Below are 20172 nucleotides of genomic sequence, written 5' to 3'. Positions count from 1 at the left end.
ACACAACTCCTGTTCCTTTTTAGTCTTAATCATACAGGACAGTGCTCTATTAAGACAGATGAGTTTTTTTTCCTAGGAATGTGTTTCTAACAATAAATTATTCTACAATTGTCTGCATATAATGCTGAAGAAATGGATGTATAACATACCTTATAAGACCTCTAAATGGATTCAGTCTAGACATGGAGAATATTTACAGTTATGCAGATATTTTTTATCCCTTTTGCAGATGTCAGTATCACCGAAACAGTAGCAATCATACTATGGGTCTACTATGTTTCCATGATGTGCTAATCAAGCACTATTTGAAATAGCCATTCAAATAAAGAAACAGGTAGCTTGCAGTCATTTACAATTAAGTATTTTATTAACTACACCAAGTTTTCAAAAATTATGTGGAACAAACCATTGCAATACAACAACAGTGCACACATCATACAGTAGTTATTCCATATCTCTTTAAAAAAGTTAGTATTAAATAACACAAGATTTAAATTGTCACTTAAATCCAAAACAAAATATCCCCTAACAACAATTATTGCACTAAAATTAGGAATCATACAGGAGCTATGCTATAGAGCAAAAACTGTTGTGAAAAGCCTCACCATTTTGACCATGTTAATCATGGAACTATAACTTCATGTGAAACAATTACCAGAAAAAATCTTTTCAATAAAGGAATATTTAAGTAAGGTTTTCCTTTGACTTGTGAAATGTCTTATTTAGCTTGCAACTTTGGTGTATGGTACCATTATCCTTAGTCAGTTAACAAGCAAATCTCATTGTAACCTGATTATACTTTTTTGCATCATAATGTTATTATAGAATTATTGTGATTTAAGTGAGAAATTGCAGATACACTAATGGCTTTTAGCTAAATAAGATCATTTAAAACTTCACATTCCAAACCAAATGCGATGAAATACGGATCAAAAAACATGACTCCAAAAAAAAATGTAAATGAATTGAAATAATGTGTGTAATGGTTTTTAATAACAGAAATGTCTTTAAATGCAAACTTGATAATAAAGTGCTCTTCAAGAAAGTTTTTCACACAGGGGAACACCAGCACAGGCAAAGTATCAGTCTGTAACAATAACTCCTTGCTGGGTGCTTCTACAGGTCGTCACTGGTAATTACAAGACCTGATGCAATGCAGTTTTCAAGGGTCAGTCCATCATCATCATCCTGTGGAAATGAATAAATACTGTACACTACTGGTACGCTGCCGTGGAATGGCCAAAACTACCTCAAATTAGGAAAAAGACTAAAATGTGAAACCTTTTCGCTGTTGATATTGATTAATTGGAAAATTTGAATGTGGGATTTTCACGTGGCTTTATAGTGTATATAATGGTGTCCCAGGCTTAAGTCTTATTTAGTTTGATCTCTGTTCTTATTATCTGAATAGCTTGTTGTGTTTGAAAAATTAAGACAAAATCCTCACAAAATAATTAATAAACGGAGGTCCCTACTCTTTCTGGACTCGGACAGGGATATTCCCTGATTCATACTTATGTCTGTGCAAATTAACGAATTAGCAAAGTTATTGGTACAGCAGAACGAATCTAAAGTCAATGTTAGGTTTTGTGAAACATGATATTCTATGAGAATGGAGAAGTGATAGTCACTTCAGAATTTCCATTACCTTAAGCTCTCTCTGTCTCACATACTTAAACTGAAAATTGCACTTTTTAAATTAACGCATATTTGAATAAAGGTGATTCTACATACCTCGTCAACCTTGTAGTCTTTCTCTGTGCTTCGATAGGACACCACATGGATGAGGGTATACACTCTGGAAAAAAATAAAGGACACAGAAATGTTTTATGTCAGATATAATCACTACCCCAAAACTATGAACTGCAGCCTAAAAGCTATTTTATCTATCTTGGCAGGTACAGCATCTTAATAAACAAGGCTATATGTACCCAGGAAAGGATAAACACTTGGCCGAAGGCTCATGATTCATACAAGTGCTGGGTATCACAAGCAGGTAGCAAAAACATGAACTATGAATATAATATGGGAAACATTGAGCTAGATGTAGCTTCCTGAAAAGGAGACTTAGGTTTTTTTTTTTGTTGACTTTCTACTTACATCTTCAAAACAAGGGTTATGTGTTCTACAGTACATGAGCATTCAGTTACAGTACATAGTGTGTCTAATCAATTAAACTGCATAATTGTAATATCTACAGTATATGGGAACCTGCTCAGAATCCTCACAGACAAGGTCCAGTCACTTGTTTTCTTCATAATCAAGAGTGGAATACAAACCAGAGAACACAGGTAAAAACTAGCCATGAAATCAGCTAATTGCATTCAGAAGAGAAACTTCTTCTTCACATCTTCTTCACACAAAGGATAGTGGAACATTTAAAAAAGCCACCCAGTCATGTTGCTTAAGTTGATATCCTTGTTTCTTACAAGAAGCAGCTTAAAAATAGCCAAATGGCCTCTACAAGCATGTTTTATCTTTTTGTAAGTGTGACATTTTTTTCAATAAAAACTTATGTTAAAAATAAGCTATTCTATATGGTAGATAATTTAAAAATAAACTACCCTATACTGGCTTGCCTCCTGCAGTCTCAACCTGGGTAATTACGGGTGAACTTCCAAAGATTGTTACTAAAGGGAACATGAAGCTTTTTACAGTTTTCTGTTACACAGGCAGACACTAAAGAAAACCCATATTACTAGTTTTTTTAGAACATAATTAATGAAGTTCTCATTGTCTTGGAAACATCTTAAGGAGTGAAAATAAGAGAAAGGATACGCTACTGTGTTCTTTATCTGTGTTTAATAAAGTGTACTAGGCATGCAGTGACTATGAAAGCTTTTCAGAATCAAGCAGTGCTTTGCCATGGAGCAGGTACCATGAACAAAGAGCTCTCTTTGGCAGAGTATGAGGACATGCAACTCCTAAGCCCTAAAGTATACTACAAATAAATACAAAAGTATTATTTCCAAATACGAATTTGATTTCACCACATAAGTGCTTAATGTTAAAACCAACATTACCTGTGATACAGCATGGCCAGGAACTGAACAATTAGCAGGACAGCAAATGATAGTAGAAACATCAGACTCAAAGGCTCAACATTCAGGTAATCACCTGACAAAGTGCCATTCGGAAACACTTTAGGAATCTTGATTGTGATTTTTTCACCGATTGCTTGAAGGAAAAATGTGGCCACCACCCACAGGGTGTTAACGATAAAATACAGGAATGTTGCCTGAAAGGGAAATAAGCTCTGTGAGACACATCCACAAGTAATTGTGATGCATATTTCTATCAATTTCTTTTGGTATTTATGCAAATTACATTTGCTGAAGGATCAAAATCTTGTTTAGTCACAAACTTTATTTTTAGTACATTTTTTTAAATGCCCGACAAATCTCAGTGAAATGGTTGAGTTTTTTTAAGGAAACAAACATCATAATGGAAGAAACTACTGTATACTGTACGTAAGGAGTTGTACTGAGACCAGTGCATCGTGAGCAAGTTCACATGGGGGAATGATATTGACGCTACAGATCCAATAGCAAGACAGAAAGTGGAATTAATTGGACTGTAATAACCACAAACACACATGGACAACACTGAAAAAGGTACAAGGGACTAAAATTGAACACATCTTATGACCTAAAAACGTTTAGAGACAGAAAATCCCGATTTGTCATACCTTGTTCCTGAGGGACTTCAGTTCTCTAGTCACTTCTTCCTTATGTGCTTTGTCGTCAACTATAGGAGCCAGGTATCGTTCAATTAACTTCTGCCAAAAGTCATATTCATCCTGTGAAAACACACAGGCAAGTATTGAAACCAAATGTTCCTGTATCTTAGTGCCTGCAGGAAGACGATCTGCCAATTTCAACATTACACTCCCTCAAAGCTGAAAGCTGCAACCTTGAGATGAAGAAAAGTCCCATCGCACAAAGATAATACGTGCAGAAAGGCTTACCTCAGACAACTTATCCACCTGTGGGGCGGTCAAAGTCTTTTCTATGGCTCGTTTAACCCTTCTTTCTAGTCTTTCCACGTTATTTACTTTCAGAGTTCTTCTTGCGTCTTCATTGAGAACATGCTGCAACTCTTCTAAAAGGCTGTCAGTTAGCACATCTTCTGGTCCGATTTTGTCTTTCAGCTCTCCATTCACAGTGTCTGTCAGCGTCTGGACCAGCTCTTCACAGACATCGTGTTGGTTTTTATTCCTCAGCGTGTACCTTATTTGTTCTTGCAGGTTTCTTTTCATATTTGCATATGACAGCTTCTTCAGGAATTCTTTTTTCACAGGTACAACCCAAGCTTTGGAAAAAAAAAATATAAATGTATATTATATTAATAATATAATTATATTTATAATATATATTATTTAAAAAATCATTATTTTAAATATTTTTGCACATTTTGCCACTAGATTATGCTGGGATATAAAGTCAGCCTGAAGTGTATGAAATAAGTTAACTTTCACTGTCTTGTTCTCCATGTTTTAGAGTAATGGCATTTTCTATTTTCAAAATGACTTCATATAATATTTGCATGCCTCAAATTCTGTTATTTTGTTTTTTTTATTTTTGCTTTTGTTTAATTTTTAAGCCACGAGATTGAGAAAGAAATACAGGACGAATTGTATTTGTGACTAAAAGCTTTTTATATTTAAATGCTCCACCCACCACTTTCAGGTACGTCTTTGATCTCTTCATCCATTTCATCATAGACTTCATCATCGTATTTTTTATTGTTATCCTCATCGCTCTCACTACATTGAAACATCAAGACATTAAATTTAAAAAGGCAGGAAAAATTAGATCACAAAAGAAACGGGTTCCATTATATTCACTAACTGCAGGGGTCAATATTTTAACTTTCATTTTGAAATCATGTTTACAGACAAGAATGGCTAAAAATGAACAAGCTCTTTTTTTAAACAAACAGCTGCACCTGTTTTTTATTTTCATAACATCTACCCCGAGGTAATAAAACATTTTTAAAATGTAAGCATTTTGATTTAATAAAATTTGGAGTACACAACAAATTTCTAAATTAAACTCCAAATCAGTTGTACTTATTTTAGCACGATCTAAGAAACGGTCATATTTGTGTAAAAATATTAAATATAAATAAATAAAAATTAAAATAAACCAAAACTAACATAAAATCTAAAAAACCTAAATAAATATTTTAGCTATAATGAAATCAAATTATACATTGTAAGTGGAATTACATGAATCAGAATCCAATCATCTGGAAGAGGTGCCACCATTTGGATGAGACATTAAATCAAGACCCGACTACTTGGTCATTAAAGATGCCATCGCACTCCTGAAAGATTAGGGCTACTAATTCAGGTTTCCTAGCTACAGGATCAGAACGGGATGGAATTTTCCCAATAAGAAATAATGGAATTTCTATTTTCGATTTACAGTCTCCTGCCTTCCGAACAGATTTTCAGGATCAGATTAGGTTCGGATACCGGGGTATGAGTGTACAGTACTTAGAAATCTAATTGCTATCAAAAGTAGTCTAGTAGATAGTCAGAAACCAGACAAAACAGCCTTCCCTAAACACTGTTTACCTTGTCGTGGATTCCTCATCTTCATTGTCAGAGGCGATCTGAGCAGCGTGCTGGGTCCGGCCGGCTTGATTGTGCTGGAGATTCTGCTGGTTGGGCTGGGAGACCTGTGGAGGTCGCTGCTGGCCCTCTAGACTGTCTGGCTGGCTCTGTTTCGCAGGCTGCTGTGGGGGGAGTGCCGGCTGGGTCTGCAGCAGGACATTACCCTGGGTTTCTTGCGTGACTTTTAATTGCAGATCCCAGCAGCACAGACTGCATGTCCTGTCACAAAGAACCCCGACGGATTTCCCTTCCTCCTTGTCCCGATTAGACTCCCGGGTTCCCCAGGACACGATGTGCATGTTGACGAATGAATATATTGCCAGCAAGAGGTAACCACTTGGAATGCAGATGACGTACATCAGCCCATAGATTATCATTGAGAACTCCTGGGGATGGAGAATGGCTGTTACAAAATACAAGATGCTCATGGAAACAAGAAATATACCAGTTGGTGTGATAAATGTCTTTTCTTCCACCATTTCACCTGGGGAAAAAAAGTAGAGAAAATCACAGTCAAATACTGCTACAATAAAACTGTATATAAAATAAGTGTGGTCCTGTATGTGTTGTATTTACAGATACATTTTTTCACACAGTGCAATATATGGTAATAAAAATAATGGAAAAACAGTTACTGTGGGTATAGGTTGCAATTCATACACTACAGATTAATTGCTTTAATGTAAAAATTGAAATGATAACCAATACTGTATTAGATTGTCAAGGTGCAATGTCACTGATTGCTCAGCACCCCATCAGAAAGTTGTCAAAATGTCAGCTCTAAGAATGTTAACACAAGCTTAACATTACATACCTATAATCGAAAAGAAAGAGGCTGTCATCAGAAAGGCGTACATGACACTCAGAACGGCTGCCACGCTGATCTGGAAGTCAGGCTTGGTTGTGAAGCACAAGATTAAATACACTACAGGAGGGATGACAGCTAAGATGATGGCCAGGGTTCCCTCCATTCCAAACACAAATGTGAACGCACCTACAATAAAAAGAAGAATATGGTTGTTCTGTTGTTGTTTAAAAAAGATAAGACTTTTTACCTCATTTACAGTAAGGCCATTTTCTTGACTTAATGCAAGGATGTTTTTATACCTAAAACAAGCTTCTCAGGAATCGAATGATCCATCTAACAGTTTAATTTATTGGCTGAAGAATTAGCCCACATATCAGAACAAGAAGATAGTGTGCGTTAAATTCTGGCTTTATTCTCTTTTGCAAGTCCACTGAACGATGTCGCGCTGGGTGTTGGGTTTTGCACCGCAGCCACCGTGGAGACACAGTTCTCTGTTCCAGGTGTTCAGACCCAGACAAATTCCTGGTTCCTGTTCTTGATACTGTCAAGTCCTATTGCAAACAGAAGATCTTCTTCAGTAAGCTGTCTGATTTGAAACAATGCTGACATGCTAAAAGAGGTTTAGGAAAAAAACAACTGAGAATTAAAACCTCCAGAAAATGAAGCATTTCAGAAAAGAGTAACAAGGTGACACATACCTGCTATCATGAGGCAGACAGAGGCAGGTCCCAGAATTGACGAGCCCACAGTGAAGATCTGATAGAAAATGTACAGCATGGAAATGGAGGTATTCTTTTTGGAGGTTTCTTTTCCACTGTGTAGGAGATCAAGTGTGTTTGCCAGGGTGGAGGGCCCCCAGCGGCGCCTCTGGTTGTAGAACTCTTTGAACTCCTGGGGGGCATTGGTGTAGGCATCTGAGGCAGCGTTGTACTCCACTCTCCAGCCCTGCTGCAGCAGCAGTGTGCACAGCCAGCGGTCCTCACCTACGAAGACAAGCAGCAATAATCTCAATGTTCATCTTTATTGAATTATTGCAATTGTTTTAGACTTTTAGACTCTACCAGTTTGGAATCGCCCACTGTTAATCAAATCAGACTACCACTACTGGCCCTGAGTATGAATATTACCAATACAAGCCAGACAATGAGTAACAATAAGGACCACACTAACCCCAACTCACACACTTGCATTCAACAGGATCAGCACAGATTGGGTGAACAGTGCTTCTTTCTCTGATGTCACTGCACACTCACAGCAGGTCCCCAGAGGTTACTGCTTGGAAGGCCGGGCGAGGAAACTAGCTGACTAAATTCCACCGTGATCTGCATCTAACCCACCATGTGGAATCCGCCCAAACACATGCGATTAGAGGTTTCAGGCTGAGGCCTTGATTGGCGATGTCAATGTCAATGTTATTGCTCCTTAATTTAATTAAGACAAAAAGAGATTCAGAAAAAAAGAAACTAAGAACATACAAATCTGAAAAGAATAAAAAAGGTTACCTTGATCATATTGAACGTATTCGCTTGCCCTTGTTGCCTTGGTGGTGTATCTCTTAATGACATTATCATCCATTATTGCTGATCCTCGGAACAGACTGAAGCACCCTGGACTGCAGAGCACAGATCCAAACACATGCTCAGCTGTTTTCTGGAGCCAGTGCCCCACGGCATACTCGAACTTTTGATACCACACCATTGGTCCTGGAAAGAAAAGGGGCAACATTTATGCCCCTAGATTATAATGCCTGAGCGTTTCACAAAGCTGGGACTGACAGGCCACGCAGTACATAGAGTAGGCCATGTCACACTTTTTGTTCAGGAGAAAAGGAGATAGATGGGAGATAGTTTTTATTTTTCTCACCCATTCCCGTGGGATGAATTCTTCCACAGGCTGCTCCTACGTTAGGGTACATCCTAAGACGATCTACCAGCAAGATTAAGGCAGAGGGGTGGAAGTCTGTGTCCCCATCCAATGCCATGACGTATACATTCTCATCCGAGATGAATTTTCGCTTGTTGTCATTATCACAACCTGGCAAAAGGAAACTTTCTCCATCCAAGGATATAAGGCTTGCACGACAGGGGTTGTCATTTCTCTGTGTAGGAGAGTAAACAAGTTATATAAAGTAAGGAGAAGAATGAATGGATTTCATAACTCTTGCCATTTGTACTGGTTATGACTAGTTTATGTGAAAATTGGACTATACACCAAAAAAAAGTTTTCATCCTTTTCTGCCCTAACTCTCTTTTACATGCCAGTAGAACTGAGTGACCCACTAACACTTTTCAGTTAATTTACTGACTGGTAAAATGAACATCTTAGTGGTGTGGTTTATTTTTTATCTTTCAGTTTTGGTCTTATTTTTATGACAAGTTCTCCACAATTAAGAAAAAGTTACCATGAGAAAAACAACGAACATGAAGAAAATTACCTTTATTTTTGAAGGATTCTTTGAAATATAGCCTTTCCAACCAAGCAGATAGTACATATACATTATCTGAAACAAATAAAAGTTAGACAATTAGAGAATGTTTATATTCATTTTGTCACGTCATTTTCTTCTCATATCTAAATACAATATAAGGGCTTCAGAAAAACTTTTGACTATTTCAGTTAGTAAAATATATTTTTTGACTGAATTGTTGAAGTAGTGGATATGAAACCCTGTTTGATTTTAGCTCATGACTTACCATTGGTATGCTTGTTTCTCTTTCAATAGTACATAATGCAACTTTCAAATTATATTAATACATGTCATAACTGACTTTGATATTTTATCTCAGTATTGCCTTTCTATCTTATAAAAGTCTAAATGAAAAAATGATAACATCCCACTGGGCATGCAAAGGGCACTGGACTTTTATAACTGGTAGATAATGCGATGTAGTCTTGAGTTAGAGGCTGATTCTGTACCCTTGAGCAAGGAACTACACAGAAATTGCTTTAGTAAAAACCCTGTCACAGATATGGGCTTCCAGATCACTATTGTAAATAGGAATTTGTTTTCTACTGACTTGTTATATAAAAGAAAAAAGCATTTTACTGTTCTATGAAAATATATTTAAAACACAACTATGCTTTGCTCATTGCTAGGCTCAGAAAAAATAAAACGTGAAATGAAACATCACTTGAAATATGCTTTCAAACATTTGCACATTATTTTTTTTTGCAATGAAAAGAAGAAAGTGATACCTACCTGTGACCATCTCTTCTTGTTACGGATCAGCTCTTTATCTTTAAGGTGAATATATAGCATGTTTCCCTCTGGAAGTACAAACATCAGTCTTCCCCCATATGGAGTTTCAATGATAGACACGTCATCGGGCTCTTTGTTTGTGAATACCCTACAAAATATACCACTCGCATGACATTGTCATTTAAAACAATCAGTCCAGAAAATCAAAAGCTATTTTTGACAATGGCTGCATTTAAAAATAAATCTGTGAAATTCTGAATTTCTGAGCTATCCCCTGAGATACACAATTGATTACATATGTGAAACGAAAAGAACGGCGTACCTGAACACTTCTATTATCACATGCATTAAGTCATTCACATATGTGTTTACAAACTTGGTTTCCTTGTCTTTCTGAAATGAATCATCCACAAATATATGGCATTCAAAGTCAAAATTATCCTTATGTTCCTCTTTTGGATCTCCTCTGTATCTGTCCAATCTGAAAAAAAAAAGAAATTATTGAAAGTCATGGAAGATATTATTGTACAGAAAAACTGGAAAGTCAGTAGGAAAGTCTGTCAGTAGTTAGATTTTACAAAATGGATATCTCCGCTTACAGAAATAGTTTTTTACTCAAGTGCTGAAAAGGAATTTTAATGTTGTTGCTCTATACCTATCACGTTAAGATATCTTCCATTTTTTCTGACCATGTACAGTATACAGTCAACCCAAAGGTCCGCGTCACTGTGGTGTTGCAGTAAGCTCTTGTGTCTCGGCTCTGATTCTGGTCTTTGGCACCTTCTGTGTGGAGTCCATGTGGGTTTTCACTGGGTGCTCCCACCTCTCAAAGACTGGCTGGCTTTGCTCATTGCCTGTGTCCTCTGTGGTACCCTGTCTGTGGTGTAATCCCACCTGGGGCCCTGTGCTTAATGAGTTCTGGGCTACTGTGACCCAGGCACCAGCAGATTTTTGATAATGGATGGTATTAGGCAATTCATTTATTTAAAATGTAACATGTTAGGTATGCCATGTCTTTTACAATTATCCTGTTTCTTAAAAAATGGCCACTAATTTACCTAAACATTGATGTAAGGATCTTCAGCATTTCATCATATGTTTCATGCCACATAGTTGCACAAAGGTATATCACACAGCTTTCAATTTCATCTTGACTGCAATAAAAGAAAAATACACATTAAATGGATTCTGGGTGTGAAAGTCCAACCAATGTATTCTTGCTAGCTTCAGTTTCTCAATTCTTCAGTACTGGATTTGCTATAAGCACAAATCAAAAAAACTTTTTACAAAGTTTAATTCCAATTAAAGAAAGTAAAATCTTCCCATTAAACAATAGCAAAACATATACAGCAAACAGTACATACAGCTGTTATCATCCATCCACAAAACAAGGTAAGACAAATCGCACGGTTATTTGTGTGTGCACAATTTTGCTACACACAATTTGTAACAGCACCAGTTCAGATGTGTGGTTTACCTTTCCTGATTTCTGGTTTTGACAGCTCTCATCTTGGTGTTGAGGAGAAGTGACTGATCCAGAAAGGCTGACTCGTACAGCCTGCGAACAAATATCTGCGATGTTCTTTCAATTCGCTGGACTTTCAGGCTCCAGACATAGTAGGTACCACACAACAGCGCCATCCACCAACACAATCCTTCCACCCCGAGCACGCTGATGGGCCAGATCTCATAATAGTTATGCACTGGGGTTCTGCAAATGCTGTTGGAAATTTCATCTAGTGTAGTGATGTTTCGTTCTGCTTTTAGCTTTCTGCAAAATGTTGATATTGTGAAATTTGCTATTTCCAGCCTTCTGTCCATTTCTTCAAACTTTGTAAGAAAAATAACCACAGCCGAAATGAGTACAGCGGGTGTTGTCAAGACAACAGGCAGAGCAAAGCTGCCTCTGATTGCGTGAATCTTACAAGCCACCACCCCAAACCAATGTCCGATAGCAGAGGAAAAAGCTTGTAAGAAAAACAGCCCAACCCCTATATTGAGTGTGTCACTGTTAATATTGCTGAAGTAAGACCATACTCCATCATAAGCAATTTGGTAATAAACAGCAAACACCACACCAACAACAGCTGTCCTCAGAACACTGGAGATTATCATCATAAAGTCTCGGAAACTATCTAATTCTGCCAGCTTGTCCTTCATTTTATCGATAGCCTGTAGGGAGTTCTCCCACCAATTGAAGGAAATTAATATGGATGAAAAAATTGCAATCCCTACATAATGATAATATATATTTTGATCATTAGCCACATAAGAAGTTTTTCTAATGTAAAAATCTACTCCTAAGAGAACGTAGCCTATCAGCACAAGTACGACGGAACAAGCCGGGAACACAATTTTCCAGTTCTCTTTCTGTAATTGGAAGACGACTTGTAAAAGTGATGGAAGAAAGCAAACACTTCCAGAGATAAAAAGGTTCGTCAGGACATCAAAATGAGGCATGACTACTATCACAAGTAGAGATGTTCCTAGTGAAACAAAGGCTTCAATTAGCAACACCTGAAAAAAACAACAACAAATAAAACGTTCAATTGGTACTGTACTTTTACTTTTACAAGGCAATCTAGCCGTAACAATATTAGGACACAATGTGACATTTTCCAGCTAGGGCTCAAAGGTCAGAGCCCTGTTGCTGAAGGCAGTTGTTGACTTTGTGAATATTGTTTTCTCAACTTCTTTTCTGAACATTTTTATCTTTTAAAAAAGCAGTTACCATGAATGTTAAAAGTCTTCTTGGGTACAGTATGTCTAAAATTCCTCTTTTGCAGTAGAGGACAAAGTTTAGGGTTGATTTGACACCAAATTTGTTTTCTTCATTTATGTCACTGTCAGTTATTGTTATTCTGACCACACGTCATCCCAAGATCTTGAAGCCTCAATAGTTTCTGTGTCCATTTATATTTCAGGATCTACTGTATGTTTCACATCACACTGGATGTGCACTTTCCTTTTAATGCATGGAGACATTCCCATTTTAAATCATATGTAATAGTTAAAGACCTTTTCACCCCTTTTTTATTTTTCTTATTTTCCGGTTTTCGGTTGTTTACATACAGTAAATTGACTGCAGATGGTTGTATAGTAATTGTCGATGTCTTTTTCCTTTAAGCCATTAACTGCCATTGCCAATATCACTTTACCTTTCTGTAAAAAATCAGACCTGCTTTAATGGCCTTTGTGTATTTTTGTATATGAACAAATACGGTGGAAGACAGTTCCATGGTGCATACATGTCACTTGTACAGTACTGTATGTCCCTTTTCACTTCTTTTTGCTTTTAACCTTGGTCAGGTAAAAATTTTCTTCCATTCTGGGCTTCAAATTCAATTTATCTTATGATAGGTAACAGGCTTTGACAAGAAGAAATGAAAAGAAACATCAAATCAAATATGAAAACTCACCAATCCCATTGTCCTCATGTTTGGGGAGACAAAGTTCTTGAACGCACACTTCCAGAGGGATTTCAGGAAAATGAGGACATTCGGTATTATCAAGCAGAATGCCAGCATGAGGATATAAAATGGTTGGTCCCTTTGACTCAGAGAACTTGGACTTGCAAAAATGGAGATAACAAGCAACGATCCCTGCGTTTGAGAAAACACACATACTGTAGAGTGGAGTTTTTGATTATAGTTAGCAGATGCTAGTTAGCAGATGTCTGACAGAAAGATAAATTGTGTGTATCTGTGAGAGAAAACACTATATTAAACTGTAATTCATTTTGCTACATCTGAGAGAGAAAGTTTGTGGTAGAGCTTTGTTTACTCTTTTGTTGTTTCTTGTTATCGTACTAACAATGCCGTTTGCAGGAAACGTCTAACTCACTTAGATTTTCTGCACTGTGAAATCTTCCTTACCTTGCTGATAACTAAGCAGAAAAGGACAAAGAGCCCGACAATCACAGCCACCAGATGCTGGGCTAAAATGAAGCATCTTCTTTTTTGCTCTTTTTCTGCACCAATAGGATTTAATTGGAAAGGATCCCATGTATCCCTGTGAAGCAAGGGAATAAATGTATGATTGTTAATAAAATGCATCCTTAAACCTTATAGGAGGTTTAAGCCTCATAGGGGAAGGAGGACAGCTTTAAAGTCCATGGTCTGTGGTTGGGCATGAAATGGTGCTTCCCTACTCATTAACGACTGCATCGCTGTACAGAAAACTGGTGGTTACAACAATTAATTAGTTTTACTAGACTATTATGTAATAAAACATTTCAGTGGGCTTTATTCCACACCTTGTGAATGGTTTAGATATTTTTTAAAAGCAGACAAATATTGTAAGCGGTATACCTACACTACTATAACATACAACTGTAAGAACATATGAACATAAGAATGGTTACTAATAAGATGAAGCCATTTTTTATCTATCTAGTCCATTAGCTACAGCCCCTGTTTTATGATAAGAGCCCTGTATTGTGGTACAGGCACAGTAATACAGTATATGAAACACTGTACATCATTCTCTTTTACTTGTTGAAACCACCTTGCAAACACAATACAACAGAGGAGAGTGTACAATTCACGAGGAATGACAACACCCAAAATCGAAGCATAACAAACTATTGTGGAGCGAATATTTGGGTTAGCCCGCTTGGCTGAGGGCTGACCTCCTGGCCGTAGGACGAGGAGGCCAGGACCCCCCCCCCCTGCAGGGTGACCAAGGAGTAGCTGCAGAGGTGGAGCTGGGGTGGAGGTGGGATGCAGAAGTCGCACGCGAGGGAGAGAGAGATCGCGTTTGGTATTTATAGCGTTCGGTGGAGGAAGGACGAAGGGAGGGATCTCTGATCGCTGACGGCTGGGGATGACTGAGCGTGGCTGTTGTCATCCCTCCCACACTTTAGTTAAATAAACTCCATTTAAATTTGAGTGTCTAGTTATATAACAGTACTTTGAAAATGCTATAAGTTAGGAGCATATTAAGATACTGTAGTATCAGTTATTTATGGCCAGAACTTAGCACGTCATGGATAGCTAATGTACTGTACAAAGGTTACTAAAGTACTTCACTATTGCCCTGCTCTCATTATTCCTTATTAACAGTAATAAATACCTATTGTATGCTGTAGAATTATTACTTGTAGGTATATATTAGACATTAAGAACTTATAAACTTGCATAAATGTTGTTTTCAGTAATAAAGAATAAATATTTGCTGAACGTTTTATTAATTTTATTTCCAGTGTACATTATAAAATGGTATACTTTAGGTATACATTATTTTATGTGGTGTATATTAAATGGTGTATTTTAAATGGGCATAATATTATATAACGTACAGTACTTTAGGTATAACTGTACATTACATTATATGTTGAACTTCAGGTTTATGAGAGTTGAAAGTTTTTTAATGAAATAAAGCACTACTACACTATAGATATCCCTTAATGTATGGGATAGTGATCCAGAAACACTGAGAAGTAATTATATTTTTACAAGCTATTACTTTTCAACCACAAAATCTACAAACAATTTGGTGAATTATTCAGAGCTAAATCTTCCTGACTACAAAGATACTGAGATTTACTGAGATACTGAGGTTTTTTCCACACTGTTAAAACCATCCAATTGAACATACCTGTACTTTAACATGGGATTATGAAGGTTAAGACTTTTATTTGAGTCCTATATTCACATACTAGACTATTCTTTCTATAATTTTTACAAGTAATTGATTTGATCCATTTTCAAATCAATCGATTATTTGATTATTGATTTTTCATACAAATATTTTACTTTAGAACGCTAAAAAAATAATCCATCCATTTTCTAACTGCTTTATCCACTACAGGGTTGTTGATTATGCGTTTATCCTGGCAAGTAATGGGTACAAGGTGGGATACACCCTGGACAGTCCATCGCAGGACACACACGTCAAGTCAGTTTTCCCAGTAGCCAATTAGCCAACCATTCAATGGACTGTGGGAAGGAAATGGAGCACCTGGAGGAAACCCATGTGAACATGGAAAGAACATACAAGCTTCACGCTGATAGCACCCTAAGAATTGTACCCAGTGCCCCAGCACTACAATGCAGCAGTGTTACCCACTGCCAAGGAAGTTAATCTGCAATAACAATAATACTTCTCTGCACAAACATCTGCAAAATACTTGTAGCTTTTAAAGCAGACTGTTCTTTTTATTTTATTTATTAGCAGTGAATTACTATGATAAAACTGGCTTTGATTCTGAAGTACCATTAAACTACAGGTTCATACAACCATCTTACTTATCTGTTGATTTCACTCTGAAGACAAGAAGGTGAAACCCCATAATCTGTCCATGATCCTTGAAACAGAACGGTTGCTGCAACCAAAGAAATTGGAAACATAAGACAAACTGACCTGTGCCTTCCATCTCTTTTCACTGATCTGTTTTTGAGCTCCTCCATTTCTAGACACGGCTAGTCCTGTTCCATACAGTAACCTATCTGCAGGGAGTGTGGTGTGAGAGTAGAGAAGGAATTAAAAGTGGGCTGTTAACCCTGTATCAGTTTTGCTTGGACCCTCCCACAGTCAAAGTCTGGCTTTACTGTTCATATTCATGCAAACGAGAGAACAGTTGAAAGAAGCTGTCTGGACCAGACGTGTGAAAGAGAATTATTGTAGTTTAATCATGAGCCTTACTTCCTTGTGTCTCAGCCAGCTTCTTTTCCAATAAAAAAATGTTTCAGCAAATGTCACTCTTATCATTAAAGTATTAATCACTTGGCACATAAGGTCACATGAAAAATGGTAGCCACAATGGCTGATTGTTTAAAATTAATTTGTAAAAAAATTTCAACAACTTCATGATGAAATTTAGGAGTTTACCATAGTAAGTAAGTGTTTCAAATTCACACCACTGCAGTATAGATCCACAGTCATTGGGTCAATGGTTTCAGATGCAGATTAAAAGAAAGAAATATCTGAATTCCTGTAAATTCGTAACATTTCTTATATCTTCAGCTCTGGGCTGGTAAATTACAAAATGCTTTTTTCTGTTATTAATAAATTCATTGCATTAAAGCCCCTGATAGCTCTTTCTTCCACTCTTATTTGACTGATAGACAACATTTTGTTTCACTTGGTCCTCATACATCCCCCATGGTTCCAATTATTCGTGGTGTGCCGCAGGGTTCAGTCTTGGGCCATTTGCTTTTTATTATTTATATTCCTCCTCTCATTCACATTATACACTAACTTGGTTTTCAGTTTCACTGTTATGCAGATCATTCTCTGATTTACATTAAATTACATTGTCTTCCCCCTCTGATCTCCCACCTTGGTCACCAATCTCTTGTCTGCGTGACATCAAACTCTCATTGACATTGAATGCCTTGAATCTTAATAGTGACAAAACAGACATTTTACTGGTGGGCAGCAAGTGTCAGCTGGAAAAGTTGAAGAGTTTCATAGTAATGGTGGATAGCTTCTCCATCCATGCGTCAGCCACCGTCAGGAATTTGGGAGCTTTGAGAATTTTATTTCACCTACTTTTTTCATTTGAGCCCCATGTGAAAATTTGATTAAGAAGTCGTTTTTCACCTTTGAAATACTGCCACCATTAGGCAATTTCTATCAGCGTCAGATGGAGAGTACCTGATTCATGCATTCATAACATCAAGCTTTGATTACTGCAACTCTTTACTCTATGGGCTCTCTAACACTCTCCTTTGTAAATGCAATAGTCAATACTGTGTAGCTAGGCTTCTAACTCACACTAGACTGTGGCAACACATTACTCCTATTCTTAAATCTTGTCATTGGTTGCCTATAAAGTCACATATTGGTCTTGTTACTGACTTACAGTATAAGCCCCTGGTCTGTCAGACGCATCCACGCACTCGCCGCCACATTCCAACATGCACTGTTCACCACAATTAATCAATTATCCAACCTCTTTTCCCCTTTCTCCCCACCTAAACCTTTCTGCTGCACCTTTCCATGCTCACTGTTGAGTTTCACTCACCAGAGCTACTCCTTCCGCCTGTTTGCCTAGCAACATTCTGGTTTTCGGATTCTGCCTCACCACCGACCACGGACCCGCTTCACGATTTGGATTTGGAAATCTCTCCCGACTCTTGGTTTACTGAGTTAGCCTCCCCAGCGACTCTGCACCTGCCTCATGGATCGGATTAGGTTTTCAGACTCTGCTCTCTGGATTACTGAGCTCTGCCCTCCTTCTTGACCACGGCACTGCCTTACGATTTGGACTTCAGTAACAGAACTCACACACTCTCTTTTAACCTTTCACTCCAGCCCCACACAGGGTCTGAATCATACTTTCCGAACTCCTCCATGTTCACATTCTTTAGGCTCTGATCTGTTCAGGCTTGTCCTTTGCTCACTGTACTTGGGAACAAATGTCAGACTCCTGGTGACTCTGCTTTTTCTGTCACTGATCCATTTTTGTGCCATGCCCTTGCTGCAACTCTTTTAGAGGCAGATACTTTGTTTTTTAAACTTTTATTACAGCCTGTGCGCTGTAGGATTGTCTTACAGTTTGTCTAACAAAAAAAATCTTAACAGGTCTAAGGCTGACATCACATATAAAGCACTCTGTGGTAACCTCAGTTTCATATTTATCTTGAAGTTGTGTCAAACATCTGTTCTTGTGTTTTCTGAAATCTACATCACAGGCAAGTAAATTCACAGGCCTGCACATGAAGAAGATGGAATCTAATTCAGGTTTGAAATCACAAAGCAGTGGACAATGGAAAATCTGGATCAAATAAAACCAAAAATGGTCTTTTATCAAACACTGTTATTTAGGGAATGCAATAGAGCAACCGATAAGGTGCTTCTTTGCCAGTTTAACAATGTCAGAACCTTTTGCAATATCATGCACAAACATGCATGAATTACTTTTTCTAGCTACTGTAACCAATGGAGAGTTTTATAACTTCCACAGCCCTTAGCAACCAGCCAGGTTATTTCGTTCATGGCAGAAGTGTTAGCATTGACATGTACAAATCAATATTGCTTTAGGTTTCCTGAATCATTGGAAATACACCAGCGATGGCCTGTGGTGAAGAATAATCCATATTCATAGTTTGGGTTACATGTCACTCTGTTGAATTAATCAGAAATACAGTAATTCTTACTTCCTGGGTTTCTCCAATTTTCTCAGACCTCAAAGATATAAAATGTAGTGAATTGATTACAATTACATTTCAAATTTCTATTCTTCATGCATTCTAAGATACATAATTCAAAACAAAGCAACACAAATGTGGTCACAATGTCCCTTTGTCATAATGTATTGCTCATTCCACTTTTATTTACATAATTACTTCTAACAACTGCATCCACTCATCTAACCAGAACTATCCATCCATCCATTTTCCAGCAAGCAATGCTTGTTAAGGCAAATTGCACCGTGGACAGGATGCCAGTCCATCGCAGGGCAGACATGCACACACCCACACCCGGGCCAATTTGTACAGAACCAATTAACCTACAGTACCAGCGTGACTTTGGATTGTGATAGGAAACCAGAGCATCCAGAGAAAACTCTCTGCACCCCAGGACTCAAACACAGGACCCCAGCACTGTGCGGCAGCAATGCTGACCACTATGGCAACTTGATTATGATTTTTGCCTTGGAGGTCTTGAGTGTCACTCAACCAGTACTTTCAAGCACCACAAATTTGAAATTTCTCAAGAAGAAAGGACATATACTGTATGTACAAGAAGCATATTTTATGTGAATAAGCTTCAACACACTTGTCTTTAAAAATACCTCACTTAAAAGACGGTGTTTTTCCTTTTCACCTGGGTTGTTTAAAGATTTAGCTTTATGCGCCTAGCCACCTCACTTTCAGAATTTAGAGAAGCACCACACGATTTTGAAAAAAAAGAGTATTTCAGTACATTGTCCAAAATGATGGCTTAGTAGTGGGAGGAAATGTTCTATTCTTGTGGAGTGGTTCAAGAACTTCTAAACAGAACAGACTCCTCTGATACAAAGGTTGAGGAGATATATAAAGTGTGGAGGTGCCACTCCTTGCAGTTCTTCAGATTCAGTAAGGAAACTCTCTGCTAAAAGATTTCAGGAAGAAAATACTGTAGGTACAGTGATACAGGCATTTGCTATAATGGGTTAGTAGCTATAACCAGAAGGAAACGGAAGACTGAAAAACATGTATACAGTAAAAGCTGTCTGAGAGTTTCTGTAGAGATTCATCCCATCTATGTGTAAACAGATTGCACTGATTAGCACTGATTAACTGATGTACCTCATAGCAATTCATTAACTTACAAGGAAGTAGTGCCTTGATATTGCCTTGCCTCCTCACACAGCCATATCATATATCAGCTATGTAAAGGGATGGGCAGTTCTATCACTGTAGGGCCATTTCATTTTCATTCCACCTCTCGCATGAGGTGGAATTTTTTAATAGAAATTATGTAAGCATTAAATGACTTAATTGGATTAATTAATTGAATTGATCATTGAAGTAAAATCACCTGATTTTTAAGATGTAGTAGTGTATGAAAAATTACAGCCCTCTTTGTATCACGGTAGTATTCATTGGACTCAA

General features: G+C 37.6%; 1 protein-coding gene across 1 annotated transcript; it reads right to left on the bottom strand.

The window, feature by feature from the left end:
* Positions 1 to 345: 345 nt before the first annotated feature.
* On the bottom strand, positions 346 to 16130 carry chs1 (chitin synthase 1). Its single transcript, XM_088610550.1, has 19 exons — positions 15992 to 16130; positions 13504 to 13639; positions 13048 to 13230; positions 11106 to 12145; positions 10687 to 10782; positions 9951 to 10109; positions 9629 to 9776; positions 8864 to 8929; positions 8293 to 8527; positions 7932 to 8132; positions 7128 to 7412; positions 6436 to 6615; positions 5583 to 6105; positions 4681 to 4766; positions 3969 to 4312; positions 3690 to 3800; positions 3025 to 3239; positions 1735 to 1798; positions 346 to 1188 (listed from the first exon to the last, which is right to left on the bottom strand). Exons 1-19 carry the CDS (start codon positions 16036 to 16038, stop codon positions 1117 to 1119), a joined length of 4191 nt encoding a protein of 1396 aa, XP_088466676.1. The 5' UTR covers positions 16039 to 16130; the 3' UTR covers positions 346 to 1116.
* Between the last annotated feature and the right edge of the window lie 4042 nt (positions 16131 to 20172).

This window comes from Lepisosteus platostomus, chromosome 17, assembly GCF_059453375.1.
Source record: "Lepisosteus platostomus isolate fLepPlt1 chromosome 17, fLepPlt1.hap1, whole genome shotgun sequence".
Taxonomy (NCBI): Eukaryota; Metazoa; Chordata; class Actinopteri; order Semionotiformes; family Lepisosteidae; genus Lepisosteus; species Lepisosteus platostomus.
Note: the sequence above shows the minus strand (reverse complement) of the source record. Positions and strands in the feature narration are given on the sequence as shown.

What these genes read in the sequence shown, in the direction of transcription:
- chs1 (XM_088610550.1), bottom strand. Translation starts at nt 16,038, where the DNA reads ATGGAGGAGCTCAAAAACAGATCAGTGAAAAGAGATGGAAGGCACAG. An exon ending in AAAACCAGAAATCAGGAAAG is followed by an intron (nt 10,783 to 11,105) that starts GTAAACCACACA and finishes CTTTTATTGCAG; the next exon opens with TCAAGATGAAATTGAAAGCT. An exon ending in CAAAGACGTACCTGAAAGTG is followed by an intron (nt 4,313 to 4,680) that starts GTGGGTGGAGCA and finishes TTTTTTCCAAAG; the next exon opens with CTTGGGTTGTACCTGTGAAA.